An 18,487-nucleotide genomic window follows, 5' to 3' on the forward strand; every position below is an offset into this window, starting at 1 on the left:
AAAAAGAAAATTATAGTATTCTGGAAAAAGGAAAGAAAATACATAAATAGAAAAATAGAAAATGAGAAATACCTACAAGATGGCAAAAATAAAAACATAAAGAATTTAATATAAATATTGAAGTTAATATATTTGGATGAAATTCACACAAGCCTTGAAGGGAATAATACTATGATGGCCAAATCATACGACGGCGATAATGCCAAGCCAGTCGCGCAAAGTCTATTAAGCGTTTGCAATCATTCTCAGAAGAGGCGTTTAGAAAGGGTATCAGCGCTGATGCAGGAAAAGGGCTAAAGCCAAGGCACCGCACCCGCAGTTCGCTAAGGGCAGTACACTCGCACAGAAAATGATGCAAATCCTCCCTCACAATCGGGGCACAAAGAGGGCAGTTAGAATTAGGACGGTCAAGCCATGGGATGAAATTTAAATGTAAAAGCTCACATCTGAGCTTAAATAACCATTTCAAATCGTACAGATTAAGAGCTAAACGGCACTCAACCTCAAGACAGAAAAGTTTAACATCGTAATTGAGTTCTTTATACAAGAGAAACCTGTCAGAATCCTGAGCAAGCCGTACACATTGTTCTGTATGCCGAACCTTAATAGTATCTAACAAAGACCTGAGCTGCCCTTGCCAGAGAGAAACCTGATCCAGAGAACTATCAAACCTACAGGTGTATCTTAGCGCCAGCTCGCACCAGTGCCTGAACCAAAAAGCATTCTGATTGATTACCTCGATTGCCAGAATACGTGGTAAACGATGAGAGGGAAGATTTATAGCCCTAAGACAATATCTAAAATGTAAATTTAAAGTAAACACTTTAAGAAGATCTAAAGAAGTTTCCAAGTAAATCATATAGTTAGGTGTGGAGGAAGGTAACGAAAACAACTTCTTCACGAAAAACCGCTGAAACTTCTCCAACTGCTCATACCTCTGAAAACCCCAGACCTGGGCCCCATAGCAAACAATGGAACGTAAAACGGCATCGAACACTTGTTTCTTTGCATGAAGAGGGATCAGTTGCTGAGCGATGAAATTCGACCAATTCCTATTAAGAGCTAATTTTGCTGCTGAAATTCTTTCTTTCAGGTGGTATTCCAGGGAAAGGCGAGAAGAGAGCGTAACGCCAAGATACTTGTAAGAATTAACCACCTCCACTGGCTCACCCCTGTACCTCCACCGATCTGCAACAGCCAGCCTACCCCCCCTTCGAAAAACAACAATTTTCGACTTGTCGAGATTAACAGTCAAACTCCACTGTTCACAATAGATCGCCAACAGATTAATGTTTCGCTGCAAAGTAACACGGTCCTCCGCGAGAAGAACAATATCATCCGCGTACATCAATACACTAATACGACGACCCCCAATACGCACGCCACCCTCAAGCACCTGAGGCAGGTCATCCTCAGGTTATAAGCTATAGTTATTTTGTGTACAGATCTATAAATGTAGAAGATATAAAGGGTTGAAAATTTTTTGGGTCATGAAATTAATATAAATCAACGATAAATAAAAACCCTGTGTTTTGTTGTTTAAAGAAATTTACCAATATTTATTGTATTTACTATTTTGTTGTAACTAGTCTATTGTATCTGTTCAATTGTAATTACCAAAATTCCCGTGTAAGTTCCGCTATATCTGTATATTTTATATATACCTGCTTCTCCATTTGTGGCTCTTAGTTTCTGCAACTCAACCAACCCGCAGAGCCACGTAAGTTTCAATTATTATAAAGAATTTATTGTATTTTACTGTTTATTTTTGTATTACTGATTTTTACTGTTTTTTTCTATGTTACTGACTCTGTAAATTGTTTTGTATTTGTAATATCAAGGCCCTGAAGAGGACAATAAATTTGTCGAAACGTTGGCAAAAAGACGAGTTGTTATGTTTGACCGATTCCTCGCAAATCTTCCATCCTAAGTTTAACAATTTGCGGTCACGAAAACTATATATTCATACTGCTCATAATCTTATATTTATAAAATTCATAGTTCCAAGGCTATTAATTCTGCAATTTTGTTACTATTTATGACAAGATCACAAAATAAAGTTCGTAAATAAGTTCATGGACTCTAAAGTTTCAACTACTCTAATGACTATGAAGAAACAGTTTGCTAAAGTTGTATAAATAATGATACATCCTGGACTACAGCAAAAGCCTTTAAATCTAGATTAAGCTCTAACTTGCCATAGCAAAGCTACTCCTTCAAATCTCTAGAAGAAGTAGAGGGACTTTAAAGTGAATTGCATTTTTATAAAGTCGTATGTCTTCAGAAGAATTTTTTATTTATTTACATTTCTTGAACATTAAATTCAATTTCTGTTCTATTAAGCGTTTCTTTCTTTAACATCCTTTCTGGTAGGTACATAAAAGAGTGGAAAGGAGTACTTATTTGTTTTTAAATTGTGGCATAACACATTCTATATGTATACAAGTCTAGATGATAGAGGCAGTGAATAAATTCTATGATCAGCGAACTAGCAGAGAAAGAAGAAATTGCAAAATAAATAGCGTTTATACGAGTAAAACGTCATTTATTTTCTTAGCTAGCTAAAATAAAACCTGCTTACATAGTATTAAGTTGAATGTGCTCCTAACTACATTTATTACTGAAGTTTCTATTTTGCTTTTTCTAGATTTCGAAAAAAAAAAAATAATAAAATTTAAAAGAGATAGATATTTAGTAAACTGTTTGTTTATAACCTCAGCACTAACTTGATTATTATAACCTTAGCAACTATGTTGTTAACAGTAGCTCATAAATAGTAAATATGCAGCCAGTAGTAAATATCCACGGCCAACTATATAAAAAAAAATATTTAGATAAAAATATACGTGTAATATACATAGAATAAAGTATAAAATTAAGCGTCTGGGAAAATGAAAGTAAAAGATATCCGTGTAAATAGTGTGATAACGATATTCGATAGTGATGAATGTAATAATTTGAAATATACACCAAACCAGAAATAAGCGTTTGCTATGGTTATACTGGAATGTAAAACAACACCTTTAAATTCAAATATCTCTTCTAATTTAAATATGAAAAAACAACATAATCAGTAGCGTAATATTGTAAAAATAAAAACGAGCAAACAAAACCGGCTTACATTGTATTAAATTTGAGTTAGTATCAAGTTATATCGGGGTACGCTGCATATGTCAGTAAAAAGACTACCAATGAACTCCTCCGACTATCGAACTTACCTGTAACTAGATCATATAAAAAAAAAAAATAGGCGAGTATTATAATCGATAACAGTGCGAAAAGTCAGTTAATGTCACAAAGAAACTATCTCTTTATAAAAAATTGAGGAAAACTGACTTACCTGAGAGTTAACGGGAAGCGCTTCAGATACCGGAACAGAATATTCTGTCCTTTCAAACACTGGAGGATTGTCATTAACATCTTGCACTTCCAAGAGTACTGTTAGATTTGATGCTAGCGGTGGTGAACCTCCATCAGTAGCCGACACCACCAACGAATGCCTTTGAGCAGTTTCATAATCAAGTGGGCTTCTTAGCGAAAGGTCGCCAGTTTTAGGCTCTACACGAAACAATGCTCCATCAGTCAGTAGGCGATAGGTTACCGTGCCAGCAAGGCCACTGTCTTTATCAACAGCATGGGCTGTATAGAGTGGCGATCCTGGTGGTTCACTTTCTCTAACTGAAATCCTCACTTTTGATGAAGCGAATTCTGGGGCATTATCATTTACATCTTCTATAAGGATGTGAACCTGAAACAAGCATTAAGAAGGTTATCATAGTAGCGCTTCTTTATGAACATTGGACCTTATAATAAGTCTAGAACAGGGGTGTCAAACTGGAGGCCCCCGAGGTAATTTCTTGTGGCCCACGATGTACTGAAATAAAATGATAATAGAAAAAGTTTTTGTGAAGGAAATAGCGCTTAAGAGAGGATCGTGGTAATATCGTACACACAATTCCCAGTTTCCGTTAACTACTGAAGACGAGTATACATGTGGCCCAAGCCACCACAGGGCAGAGACAGGCGAAGGAGTCCATTAGAGGCTATTTGCCGAGGCCAACTGCAGAATTAATCCGCCAAGGTCGTGGGGCTATAAGGATAATTGTAGGACTAGTAAACTGGCCACTGCAGGCTCAGAAAACACATGCATTGCATGACCTGACGGATGATAGCCTTTCTAGGTTTTGTTAGGAAGAGGAGGAAACGGCACTGCAAGTGTTGTGTCAGTGTGAGGGGCTTTTCCTGGCTAAGGATGTTACTTCTCGGGGAGGAAAAAGCCAAGGCCTGTGAGCTTTACCCAGGAGTCGCTCTCCAGAATTAAGAGTCTGATCAAAAGGACGGGTCTGGAGGGCGAGCTGTAGAGTGAGGGGAACCACAATAGATCCAAATGGGTCGCAGTGGCGTAGGCTTTAAGGGCCGCCCTATTAGAATCTTATCTTATCTTATACACGTAGCCCAGGGGTCCTTTCCTGGGAGGCCAGTGTGTATAAACGCGGTGACTTAGTTCCAGAGACGTTTGGAAGCCATATGTCTGCCACTCTCAGTGGAATTCTAGAATGATTCGGTTTTAAAAGAAGAAGTAGGAATTCCCAAAATATATTCTTATTTAGATGAGAAATCACAAAGTTTGCTTCATAAATCTAATGTTATTTTGGGAGTACGTACTTATGTCGGCAACTATTTTTATCCACAAAATCAAATAAAACGGCATACAGATCAAGATTGCCTGATAAACATCTACCTACCTCAATGAAGATTGTCTGTTCTCAGTCTCTGAGAACTCAGATAATGGAAACTAGGAAAAATTTGTAAATATGTTGTGGCCGGCGTGGATCTTGCCTGTTGCACCAAGTGGCCCGTGGTTTAATTAAGTTTGACACCTCTGGTCTAGAATATTTTCAGAGTAACGAAACTCTACGCTCTTTAATTGTTATGCTGTTATGTACTGTTATTACCAATAATTTCTCATAAGGTGCCTCTTTTACCATTTCTTTGATAACCTTATTTAAATCACCACGAGCATGCAATCGGCATATCAGCAAAAGCTGCTAAAACGTACCACTTACTTACGCCCCAGAAAGATATCCAGGCATTTAAAGTTTAATAAACCCTTTTTCAAAACCAAAACAATTTCCTTTTCACTAAACAAATTGTTTAATTGAGATGAAAAAATCAATTATTTAAAATAAAAAGAGCCAATGGAATCAGAAAAAAAAACCATCTACCTGAGACCACCAACGCAAAATTCATCTTGCGTGAGTCCAAGTGATTAAAGTAATCCTACTTTTTTAAGCCGGGTTTTATGTCTAACTTCTATCATGAACTTAGGCGACTAGTAATATACTTTACTTCAAAGTTCTCATATTAAACATTAAATAACATCCAAGACCTAGACCGGGAATCGAACTCCTAGTACCACGATACATATTAGCTTTGCAGGCCTCAAATCAGGTGATTATATCCGAATTAATTCTACTTAACCTGAACGCACATAATTCGTTTTCAAAAATATCCCTATTAGTATTATACCAAACAATACTCTTTTAACAAGACAACGCAAGGACCTTTTGGCACTTTATAAGCTATAGGTAATCAAATTTGCACTTCTCTCTCAACTAGCTTAAGTATACTTTGATTTCAATCTATTTTCGTCCACGGCCAACTTTTTTTTTTAAGATATGAAGGTGAGTTTACGCCGAGAGCTCCTAATATCGGAAGGACATTGTAATGTTGGTTTACAGACAAGTTTAAGCCCTTAACTGTAATTGGAGGGATAAGCGTAAACTAAACTAGGAGGTAGGTAAACAAAGCTTTTAGTAATAAGGGTACGGACTTCGGTTACTCTCTATTATCATAGAATCATGATAAAGTAAGCAATCAAAAAAGATAATTACAACTCATTAATAGGAGAAGTTTCTCTAAACTGCTTGATTCAAGTATCTGAACATAATTTCATCTAAAATTAAACGGAAAGAGAAGAAATAATCAACGCGGTTGGTTCTACTAGGCAGACCATTCGAATTTCCGTTCTTTCAGACCACCTTCAGCCCTTTCAAATACAAAAGGCTTAAAAAGCAGAGGTAATCCATTCCATAAAATACCTGCGACAAAAACACAAAAAAAAATAAATATGAGACAGTAACCAAATTACCTGTGCATGACCATAGGCTGGCGGAGATCCGGCAGTAGCTTGTACATTTAACAGAAGACTAGAATGGGTTTCATGATCTAGCCTTGCTGAAGTTCTTAAGGTGCCAGATACAGGATCTATTGTCAAGTAGCCATCAGGATCGCCTGAATATATTGAGTATCTTACACCAGACTTAGAACCTGCAACAAATTAAATAAAGAAAAACGTTAAAAATTGAAAATAAGAAGAAATTTTACTTTTTTTGATTATCAAAAGTTTCCATAATCAATACAATTTATATTCTTAAAGTTTATGGAAACTGAGAACTTAGAAGAGAGCAAAAATTAAACTTTTATCCAGTAAAGGATGATGTCCTTTCAAATTTTCTGTCTCAATATTAGTATAAGAAAAATACTGAAATCGTTTTAAATGTTTGAATTTGAATTTTCACAGTCTTTGAAGTCTTCTGGGTTCAAAAAAGGTGATTGCACTTGAAACCCTATATCTAAAATATTAAAAATCCTAAGGAGCTGAAGCGTTATATTTCAATTTGTTATCCGGTAACTAAGTAATCAAACTTCTCAACCGAAATTACCACTTCATTAAACGAAGTTTTTAGTTTTTTTGAGTTTTTCACCAAAAAAGAAACAAAAACCAAAAATTGATTCTCTTTAAACTACGTGAACGCATTACGATGGAGATATAAAAAAAAAGAACGCCTTCTAGAGTTGTACTTCATTAAAATATTAATTTTGATACGATACCACTGAAAAAGGCTCCATTTAGTGGAAAGAAGTACAATATATTGCATATTACGTCCAAGAATATATAATTAATAATTTAAGGAGATAATACACAAACACGAATAAACACGTAACATATACAAATATATAAATACAGGATTATTCTTTCTTCATATATTAATAGGTACCGGCGGAGTGCATTATCACTCAATTAGGTATTCAAAGCAACAAGTTAGGTATCCCCCTAGCTTAAGAGAAGAAAACTCGTTCCCCTGCTAACTTCTACTTGATTCAGATTATTTTATTTTTTTCTTGGTGTGAATGTTTTATTTGCTTTCATTTTTTAACCTTTCTTTATCTTCTACATTCCCTTACTAACGACTTGTCTCTTTCCCAGGTCCACGACCATTTCCTTCTTTTACTTATTACCAACTTCCACACAGTATTCTACTTAAGAAGTCCTAACTTTTAATAAAAAATTTATTTGACCTTCTGAAGGCAGAAAAATAACAAACGAGCACTATTCTGATATTGTAATCTGCTCGTACATTCGTACTGCGGATATTATTTCAATAACGAATTTAACTGAAGGCCGAATATCGCAATAATAATAATATAGGGAAGAGATTAGCATACTGGGTTCCCAAGCGGAGATCCCAGGTTCAAATCCAGCTGTTTAGATTTTCCAATTCTAGGAGTTTACAGCTCACTGTCTGGTGACGGACAGTGTTGTCAGTGACGAGAGAACACTGTCCGAGACCTGAAAAAAATCTCCATGCGCTAATGACCTCTGATGAAAAAAAAAAAAGAAAGAAAAATAGAAGTGAGCCTAGGAAACCAATATGAGCCACAAATTGTGCTTGAGTGTAACAGATACATGTATGCTTCGACCACACATGATGTAATGATAGAGGAAATTGCTTGCCGAGCACTAAACAACCTCCTTCAAGTTTCAGGAGAAAGAAACAGAGACTGTTCGTGAAGTCGGCTGCAGTCTTTACATTAACTGCCATAAATCCATTGGAACGAGAAAACTGTATTGACAACAGCCCTGAGATTGAGCCAGAATATAATGACATTCAACTGCAAAAAGCGGTGACCCATAGTAAAGATGGTGCCAATGAAAACACATGCCGTCTTCTCCACAAAATTTCTAGCCGACTTAACTAGAAGTACTTGGCTAGTCACCCACACATTCTTAATTACATACCAGAATATCTGAGGTTGGAAAAGAAATAATAATAATATCCGGAAACGGAGGGCAACCAAATCGCGGGACCAGGTCAACGCCAAGTGGTACAAAGTGAACAGAGTCTGGGACCGAGTTGTCCTCAAGGACCACACATTTACCATCATCAGACCAGGAATGGTGTGATAAGAGTCGTGGTCAGGTTTGTCTCCTGGGGTTGCCTAAAATTTTACATAAAACTTTGAAGGTTGCTATTACTATTCCTTCAAATTTTAACAATCTATTAGATTTATAATTTTAAATTATTTCGTCATACGGAGCAGAAGTGTGGTGCTCAACCAAACCCTCTAACTCCAAACGCCTACAGACACTACAGTCTAAAATCTTACGGAAAATCCTGAATGCTCCATAGTTACTACATCTCTAACCTCACAATACACACTGACCTTCACATCTCTTTTGTAACCGATCTAATAAAGTCTCGCTACCGCATCTCCTCACCTTCCAGACAATCCTCCTCGTCGCTTGAAGCGGAAGTGGCCTAGGGACCTACTGATATAAGTGCAATCCACTGAGAAAGTGTTTTACCAATGGGTGATTGCTCTTACTTGACATTACATTAAATGAGAACTTAACCAGTTTCATCAAATTTACTTGTTGTAACATTTGTTGCAGTTGTAAAAGTACTAATAAAGTGAAAAAAATAAATAAATATATATTTCGTTTGTAGGATTAATGTAAAAATCAAATCTCACTAATTAAGCACTTAGCAATATTTGCATTTGCAATTACTGTGCAACAAATGCAATTTGAACTTGCTTCACTTAATTTAATTACGTAAAATTCTACGAAGGTATTAAATGTAAAGACTTTTGGCGAAATAGAATGGCCATTTCTACTAAATGAAAGTAAATTGGACAAGACCCATTATATTTACAAAAGAGAAAGAAATCTACCATTTAAATATGCATTTTTGTACTAATTGCGGAAGTTGAAACAAAATTAATGACAAAACTTGCAATTTGATGACGTTAGAAATACTTTCTATCGAAACTAACAATTAACATTTTAAACCGTACAGAACCAGTGCTTTAAGATATACTAACCTATTATTTTATTCAGATAATTATTATACATCAAGTCAAATTCATATTTATTAAATACTTTGTAATAATTTCTCCAAAATCATAGTTTAGAAAATTATAAGTGCTATGTGAAGTTGTAATATGCAAATTAAGTAGAAAGTGCGATCTAGATAAATATAGAACAATATTTGAAACATTTCAATCTATCTTAGATGTTTTCTTAAAAAAATACAAAAAATTGAAGCTGTAGATTTTTTTTTTGTGACTCAAAATGACTCGAAAATTTTTAAAAAAGTGCAGGAAGCAGAAACATTAAATTTAGATTGAGCCAAAAAGGACTGAACTGAAACTTAGCGATAAAAAACTGTCAACCTGAAGTATACTTTCGATAGGCTAGCCTTCGATCTCAAAGACTATCAAGTACAAATCAAAAATTATGAAAGGATAACAGCGCATGTGCAGGAAGGCTGCGAATATAGCCACCTTTTAGATTAATTCTAACGCTTAGGCACAATTCAATATTTCGAACCAAAGCTGAATTTTTGTGGTTAAAACAAATATGCTAACATGCTCATATGTGCCGTTTATTTTGAAAGTGGGGCAAGTCCATTTTTTGTTATTTCGAGATATTTAAGGCTTTGCAGTTCAATAAATTTAAAAATATTGGTAAATATTAATAGGCATATTTTTCGTATTTTGTGGTGTTAGATAATGTAAGTTTATAATCCAATAGTGTTTATAGTGCTGGCTAAGAAAGATTAAGGTTTTATTATAACTAAATGGACTTGCCTCACTTTCAAAATTAATGAATTATTGTAATCGTTGATTTAAATGGATAATATTTCAGTCGTATCAGTCTTGTTTTAACAATAAAAACAAAATACTAATCAATAGTTCAACTATTCTTCTTCTTTTTTTGAATCATTTTGGTCCGAATTGCCTTCGTATTCAGATTTTGATTCCAAGATTCTTCTTTTACTACCGATTGTCATGGGTCTTATTGCTACAAACATAATAAAATTACTTGATGATTTTATTGAAATCGCGTTATTACCCAGAAGAGTATTTTTATTTTATTTTTGTTACCTACCAAATTCACTTTCAGATGCATCAGAGTTACAATTACCGTTGTAATCGGTTTCAGCCATTTTTTCTTTTTATAAAATAAACCACAATCCGTTATTAATTTTCAAATAATGAAACTTTTTTCGTACACCGAGCACAAACAACACAACTTACGTGTAAGTCCAATGTTATACAATTTACAGTTTTTCAGAGCCAATAGCATTAAAATTTCCCGATGTTGGTGTTATTATCGAAACATAAAATTAAGATGTACTTATTATTATTAAATAATAATAAATTTTATGAAATATTGTACAATCACCGATTACCAATATCAAAGATAGATAGATAAGACATGATGTTAAACCATCACATTTGCTTCACCATACAGCAACCGGAGTTAAATTTTGCTGTACGGTTAAATAATTTCAACCTAAGATGGACTTGCACCATTTTCAAATTAAACATATTTACAATATTGTTAAGAGCTAAAACTTCCATCTCCCAAATATTAGGATTCTGAATTTTTTTACTCTAAATTGTTTACAGATAAAAAGAGCATATTAAGTTTTATCTATAATAACCATTATCTTCATTTTTTTCAAAAAAAGAACTTTCCCCACTTTCAAAATAAACGGCTCCTATAATAAGTGAAAACCATTTTCTTTTCTCTTTTTTAGCCAGATATTTTCAAAGTATTTCCGGTTTCTAAAAGTTTACCCAAACCGAAGTTGTATTGTTAACTAATACTTAAGTCAAATTAAAAAATAAAAATAAAAGAAGATAATTAACAACAATAGAGAATCTTGAAAGCAAGAGAATTGAATGATGACGTGTAAGGCATAGTCTGGTGAACGTTTGGTAGGCGTGGGTCGCGTTTAGTCCTTTAGGCACAATGCTTGTCCACATATACAAGTATTCATGTTATTAATTATCACACGTAGCTATTGTATGGCAGTTGTCCGAGTTGATTAGCCCAACCCTACGGGACGTCCGCCCTTTTTGTACTAAACCTTTTTTTTTCTAAAAAAAAAAAACCTTCACCCACACATAGACAGCTAGACAATTTCTCCCAGACAATATCTTTTCAACAAATTGACCTTCTTAGGGCCATTTTAACATAACTATTACATGTTTATTGTTTACGTCTATGTAGAAAAGTGATGATTTGATTAATATTCAAAAGATCTTTTAATCAGATATATATACACCTAAATCCACAAAGTAATCATTAAAATTAAAGATTCCATATAAAAGAAACTTTATGGTAGATGCACACACAATTGCTAAAGATCTATCTCAAAAAAACATGAATGGAGAAGATTCCGTGGGAGTCGGCCATGAAGCCTACGCCAATTTGATACAGAGAGCCTATTGTTGCACAAGAAAATAAGTATGAACTTTTGGGGATAATGTTAACCTTTCTGACATGAAGTAAGCAACATGCGACGAGTTCTGTGCCTTGAAAGTTGCAATGAGGGAGCTGGTGATTCGATGCATTACTATCTAAGACAATGCACCACTAAAAACCATCGTCAACTTAGTAAACTCTCTATACAGTCCAGCAGTGTGTGACCCTTTTGTAAGTCATCCACTCGCCTGCCTAGAAAAAGCTAGTGTCATCTATTGCAATCAAGTCTTCACGGCTCAAAATATCTTAAGATACTGGAGGAAGGCTGCTGCTAAGAGAGAACCCTCAGGATTTTCAAGGATGCTTTATGTGAGTAAGGTAAGAACGATCTCCGATTATCAGCAAGAATAATTTCGAAGGTGTTGTTGAGGTTATAAAAACATAAAATTAATGTTTTAAACCGAATAAAGCCAGCGTTCTCAGATCAATCGACCTATTATTTTTCTTAAAATAGTCGCTATAGATCAGGTAAAATTTGATTTGTCAATCATTTTGTGTCAATTACAGTTTGCTGTTAAGCTACATCATTATAACTGAGTTAATATTTTAACTAATTAAGATCATAACTGAGTTATGATGATATTGCTTAACGTTAAACTCCAAAAATTTTACAATATCCTGAAGAAGTTAATATATTTATATAGAAACGTTGGTATATAGAAACAAAATTTGTATTTGAATTTAATGACCGCACCTCAAAATTCCCCAAAACCATCAATTAACAATGGTCGAAAACCAAAACTATCATTGTAAAATCAATATTTGATAGAACATAGTTGTTTAACTTTTACTCGATATTTCCTACTTTAAAAGACCTACAAACAAGTAAATAAGCTGACTGTAGAGGCAAGAGAAAGAATGATGCCCTCAAAATAACCATTACTTATAGAATAATAGAATAATCATCTCGCCCGAGAAATTGCGCGGCCAGCGTCGCTTAGACGTCTAGTGGGTTTGTCGAGTTCAAAGACGAGAGCTATGGAATTCTTGGGTTAAGATGACCAGATTGATGATGAGACTAAACTGTTTGGTAGGGAGATATTTGATATGAAGTCATTGATAAATGGAATGTCAAGGTCATTATGGATGATGGTATAGTTGGAGATGAAATATGGGACTTAGTTAAGGCGAAGAATTTGAGTCTGTAATGATTGGAGGCAATAGAATATTGGATTGCTTCCAATTCTTCCGTATTCCGAGTCTTCAACACAAATTCTTCGGTTTCGGTGGTGCGTGCTACATCCTTACTTGCTTAGCACTCTAAGCTTCGGTCAATAGTCGAGCTAACAAGTACGTTTATTCAGTTGTGTTCGTTTATGTGGATTTTACGTCAATCCTACGTGAATGTGGAGTCCAAGGTGTTTAGAATAATATTTAAATGTATTTCCCTCTACACTAGACTAAAAAGAACAGAACTAAACAGACGCTATCGACTACTTAAAAGACTCTTAGACGATTGATCAAAACTCTCTCTCTAGACCACAAAAGACTGATTTATTCTACTATTTTGAAACCTATCTGGGCTTATGGAATCGATCTGTGGGGTTCAACCAAACGCACAAAATTCCCAAGGATTCAATCTCTTCAACCTAAAATACTTGGAACTATTGTAAACGCTCCATTCTACGTCTCCACAATTACCTTATCACTTCCTTAACAATTCTTTTTATTACCCAAGTCGCTAAAACACAATACAGAAAACTTCATTTTAACCTGCAATCTCATATAAATCCTCTAGATCAAAATCTTTCTTCAAGAACTCTTTCTGATAACCCGATCAGACACCTTAAGAGATAATAGCCTCGTGATCTCCTCTCAAGTGAAAAGAGTGACTAACAGTCTGAAGTTTTGGAGTGTTACCACTGGGTAAATTCTCCACTCGTTAGCTTCATTTTTTACTCTGTTATCATTGTTACTTATAGCGCTAACGCGCTGATTGTAGCACAAATAAATGCAAAATAAAAAGTATTTGTTTTACAAAATGTGATTGGGTTACATGTTTTCGCTTCTGGCTCGATTTTGCCTCCAAGATTAAGTCTGCTTCATCGTTTATTACGTAAAACTGACTACCATGAAGTAATGCTGAAGATTTTTGGAATATCTTTTCAAGAATAGTGCTATTAAGCATGATCAATTAGATTGGACCAAAAGCCTCTAATGAAAAATGCAACTCGTCTTCTCAGGATAGAAATCAAAGGGATTTGTTTTTGGTAAAAGAAATTGGTATTATATAGTCAGCAGGAGATAACATTTTGGAAGTTATTTGCATAGTTAATTAAGGGAATTTGGAGGTATGTTAAACGCTATCGGGGAAAAAGTTCAAAGAAGAAAGAAAAAGGATAGATAATAACTTAGAAAGACCTAAACATACAAAATGGTAGAGAAATAAGAACAAAACTGCAGATTTATTATCATCAGCATAGAATGGTAGAAATTTCAAGACAGTTTACAAGTATTTGTACGTTAAACAGCACAAAGAGAAGGGATATCAGTTAATTAGTGGTTAAACATGGAGAGCACAGGTTAGCTGAAGTGGGGGTATGCATGCACAAACATGCACACAAAACATATAACGAAATCTGCGAATGTAAAAGCTTAAAACTCTCTGATGTCCTAATCATTGTCTTTCAGTAATTGTACCAGATTTATATCTGTTGGTAAACCTGGTGGAGGGAGAAAAGAAGTTAAAAAAAAAAAAAAACAAGACAAAATAAGAAGATGGAGAAGTTAGAGAGAGAAAAGGCAAAAGCTCTGCTTTGCAGACTCTCACGTTGCTGTACTTAATACTCGGCAACAAATTCCAGACGACCATGTACTCTGTTTCGGTACGCAATGTCCCGCTGCCGGGCCTATAACAAAACTCTTACTGTATAATTCTAACCAGTTGGCTTTCTCAAACCTACCTACGCCTTTTCAATTGTTCTTTAATTTGCTTAATTGGCCGAGCTTTGTTGTAAATAACCAAATAAATAAAGCTTTATACCTTTTAATTATATTAATTTATTTTATTTAACAACCACTTAATTTTATCGCATTGTAATATTTCCAGCGAAATGAGGGGAAGACTGTTGTTTTTTTCGGTAATGGCCAGAGGAAGTCTTTTTATAAATAAATTGTTTTTGTTGCTCTATGTTTTGTGGCCCATTAGTTTCTTTTATCAGGAGCTTCTCTACATCAGTGAAGCTACATTAGACGGACATATTGGAGTCAAAGAATCCACACTGCTATTGAACAGATCGAGTAAATGCCTTTTTCATTTAGGTAGTACTACTCGAAACGATTCTCTTTTCCCATAATTTTACAATAGTTCCTTACTTTGCTCGTCGTCTTATAGCTCTGGATAAAATTCAATGGTACGGAAGTCGGTACTGTTTCTCAGTACAATTTAGCAGCTACTAGCTAGTAATAACTGCACGTCCAGCTCTCTATCTGTACCTCACACATTCAACATTCTCTGAGAATTGAAAGAATTATCAGGTTTTGAGGGCAACCCAAAATTTGCACTAAAAGAGGTAAAAGTTTTTTAATTTGGTATTATTTTTTTACCCTTTTAAGTAGATAGATAGATAGATTAGACTGGGGCAGCCTCAAGGCCTACGCCACTGCGACCCCTTTGGATCTATTGTGGCTCCCCTTACTCTAAAGCTCACCCTCCAGAACTGTACTTGTGATCAGACTCCTAATGCTGGAGAGCGACTCTTGAGTAAAGCTCCACAGGCCTTGGTTTTCTCCTCCCCGAGAAGTAACATCCTTAGCCACACGAGCCCCTCACACTGACACAGCACGTGCAGTGAGCGACTCTTGGGAACTCCAGCCTTTAACAGATTGGGAGCAGAAGTGGTTGTAACCCAGAAGAGCTGGGAAGATACCGATCTGTGAGGTAGAATGCTTGCAACTTTGTTGACATCGGGGAGAAAGAGCAGATGATGTAATATTTAGGTCTGAAGAGAGAGAAAAAAAAAATAGATGAATGACAATAAATACTAAGAAAAATGACTAGAATGCTTCGAGCTAATCTGAATGAAAGAAGAATATCCAAAGACGTAGCGTCTAACTCTTAGACGCAATATCCCAGCCTCTTCACTAACCACTCAGTAAGTTTGGTACACAATCATAAGATAAAGAAGGTATATTTTGGTGCTATAAACATATTTTAGTTAGTTATTTTTGGCCATAACATTCACTTATATCTGTGTTTTGAATATTTTATCTGTAACCTCCAAGAGAAGGTTAGGTTATTTCCTTTCGGAGTATGGATTACAAAAGTAATAGATAGGATAAAAAGATGATTTGTGAGTAGGTGGACAGTTTACTATAAAAACCTTTTATAAATCGCATTTAATGACATCTTCAGTAAAAGTAACTTTATTCTATTTTTGTTTTTACTATTAGGAAGACGTAGATTTTTAAATTAGTATTAGTCAATCCAGTTTCTTTCATGTAATGTACAACTATTTGATATTTAATAAATTATTAATGGTTTCGTAATTAAACACTTGTCGTACAGATTAATATTGTTACAGATGAATTTTGAATTTGAATGCTCCGCTTTTACCTCGTCTTTCTTTTAGAAAGAACTCTTTTAAGAGCAAGGTTGATGATCTTACGATTGGAAGTGAACTATATTCATTTTATTATTTCAATAGACAATTTTTACTACCTTGGAATTAGTACTCATCACTTAAATCTAACAAAAAAGACTGCTGTATCAGAACAACTTAGAAAGATGCTTAAATCTTGCTGTTTTACCAAAAATGACTGTTAATGGTAAAATTTTCAAATAAAAATACTTTACAACTAGAAAAACATTTTACGTTATTTAAAACTCATCGCGATTTGTTCAAATACTTCAAGCTTAACCAACTCCTTGGCCCAAAATTGCCCCTACCGTAATCGAATATTTCTAATTAAAGTTGTAGAACTAATTTTGCAAATAATTACGTACATCAGATTTAAAGGAAATTTGAATTAGGAAAATTGATTCTGTAAAGGTGAGACTCCTGGTTGGTTGATTTTATAGCAAAAGATTTATCGTCAGACCAGATATTGAACCTAAAATAGACATCAAATTTTTACATCTTGCTTACACATGAGAATTGATTCAAATGAATTTGTAAAACTATTTTTTTTTAAATATTTCGAAAATTTATAGCGACAGTAACATTTCTTCTTACTGGTATAGTAAAAGTAAAAATTAGAGAAATTAGGGAACTAATTTTAATAGAGCTAATAACAAATTTACTTTAATTGATCTAAATACGAGGGTCGTTTGAAAAGTCCGTGCAAAAATAAAAACTACTTCATTTTTTGGGGTAAACCTTTTTTATTTTTCAACATAGTCTCCTTTTAGGTTTATACACTTCGTCCAACGCTGCTCTAGTTTGTTGATCCCTTCCGAATAATAGGATTTGTCCAAGTCTGAAAAATAGCCATTCGTTTCTGCAATCACCTCCTCGTTTGAATAAAATCTTTTTCCCGCCAGCCATTTCTTCATATTGGGGAACAAATAGTAGTCCGAGGGAGCCAAGTCTGGAGAATAGGGGAAGATGTGAAACGAGTTGGAACCCTATTTCCATTAATTTTGCGACCACAACTGCTGAGGTGTGAACTGGTGCGTTGTCGTGATGGAAAAGGACTTTTTTGTGGGTCAATCGTGGGCGTTTTTCTTGCAGCTCGGTTTTCAAACGGTCCAATAACGATGAATAATATGTACCTGTAATAGTTTTACCCTTTTCCAGATAGTCGACGAGGATTATTCCTTGCGAATCCCAAAAGACAGTCGCCATAATCTTTCCGGCCGAAGGAACGGTCTTCGCCTTTTTTGGCGCAGATTCCCTCTTGGTAACCCATTGTTTAGATTGTTCTTTGGTCTCAGGAGTGTACTCATGTATCCATGTTTCATCCACAGTGACGAAACGACGCTTAAAGTCCTGCGGATTCTTCTGGAACAACTGCAAACCGTCCTTGCAACACTTCACACGATTTCGTTTTTGGTCAAACGTGAGCGATCGCGGCACCCATCTTGCGGATAGCTTTGTCATGTCCAAATGTTGATGCAAAATATTATGTACCCGTTCATTCGAGATGCCCACAGCACTAGCAATCTCACGCACCTTCACTCTTCTGTCATCCATCACCATATCATGGATTTTATCAATGATTTCTGGAGTAGTAACCTCAACAGGGCGTCCAGAACGTTCAGCGTCACTTGTGCCCATATGGCCACTCCGAAAATTTTGAAACCACTTATAAACTGTTCTAATCGAAGGTGCAGAGTCACCATAATGTTTATCAAGCTTCTTTTTAGTCTCCTGAGGCGTTTTGCCTTTCATAAAGTAGTGTTTAACCAACACACGAAATTCTTTTTCGTCCATTTTTTGAAAATCACTCGACTTCCTCGATTCAAACGAATGCCAAACACAAAGAAATAGACCGATCTGGCTGAAACTTGGTGTGTGTTCTTCCAAGTGATGCTACTAACTAAACATAACCTCGATACGCGCCAGTAGTGCTATCTCTCTGACTTTGCACGGACTTTTCAAACGACCCTCGTATAAGCAAAAATTAAGTAACCTACATTAAAAAAAAAATACTTAAAAAAGAGATTTGATACCTAAAAGTTAGAAGAAAATAAATAAATGGACGCTAAAATACTAACTTCCTGTCAGATAAAAGTAGTTTTTTAATAAAAACAAAATTAAAAACAAACGATTGCTTATAAAGGGGCGGTCATTCCTTTCAACGCTTTAGTTGCGATTCTAAGTTAAATCGGTCTATAAAATAATTACGATATTTCGAAGCTTAATTCAAAAACTTTGCATAGTACATACCAATGTTGGATGTTAAGATTTTTACAACTCATTT

At 35.0% G+C, this 18,487-nt stretch overlaps 1 protein-coding gene across 2 annotated transcripts in view; it reads right to left on the reverse strand.

Moving 5' to 3' along the window:
* The window catches only part of ds (dachsous cadherin-related 1), a 477,707-nt gene that overhangs the window by 81,265 nt on the left and 377,955 nt on the right, over positions 1 to 18,487 (reverse strand). For both annotated transcript variants that reach the window (XM_074133009.1, XM_074133010.1), the window contains 2 exons: positions 6,152 to 6,330; positions 3,341 to 3,748 (listed from right to left, as the gene is read on the reverse strand). In XM_074133009.1, coding sequence (XP_073989110.1) covers positions 3,341 to 3,748; positions 6,152 to 6,330 — 587 coding nt within the window. The remainder of the gene's footprint in view (positions 1 to 3,340; positions 3,749 to 6,151; positions 6,331 to 18,487) is intronic.

The sequence above is a fragment of the Rhodnius prolixus genome, unplaced genomic scaffold, assembly GCF_049639745.1.
Source record: "Rhodnius prolixus isolate KJV_2025 unplaced genomic scaffold, Rpr scaffold_10, whole genome shotgun sequence".
In the NCBI taxonomy this organism is placed as follows: Eukaryota; Metazoa; Arthropoda; class Insecta; order Hemiptera; family Reduviidae; genus Rhodnius; species Rhodnius prolixus.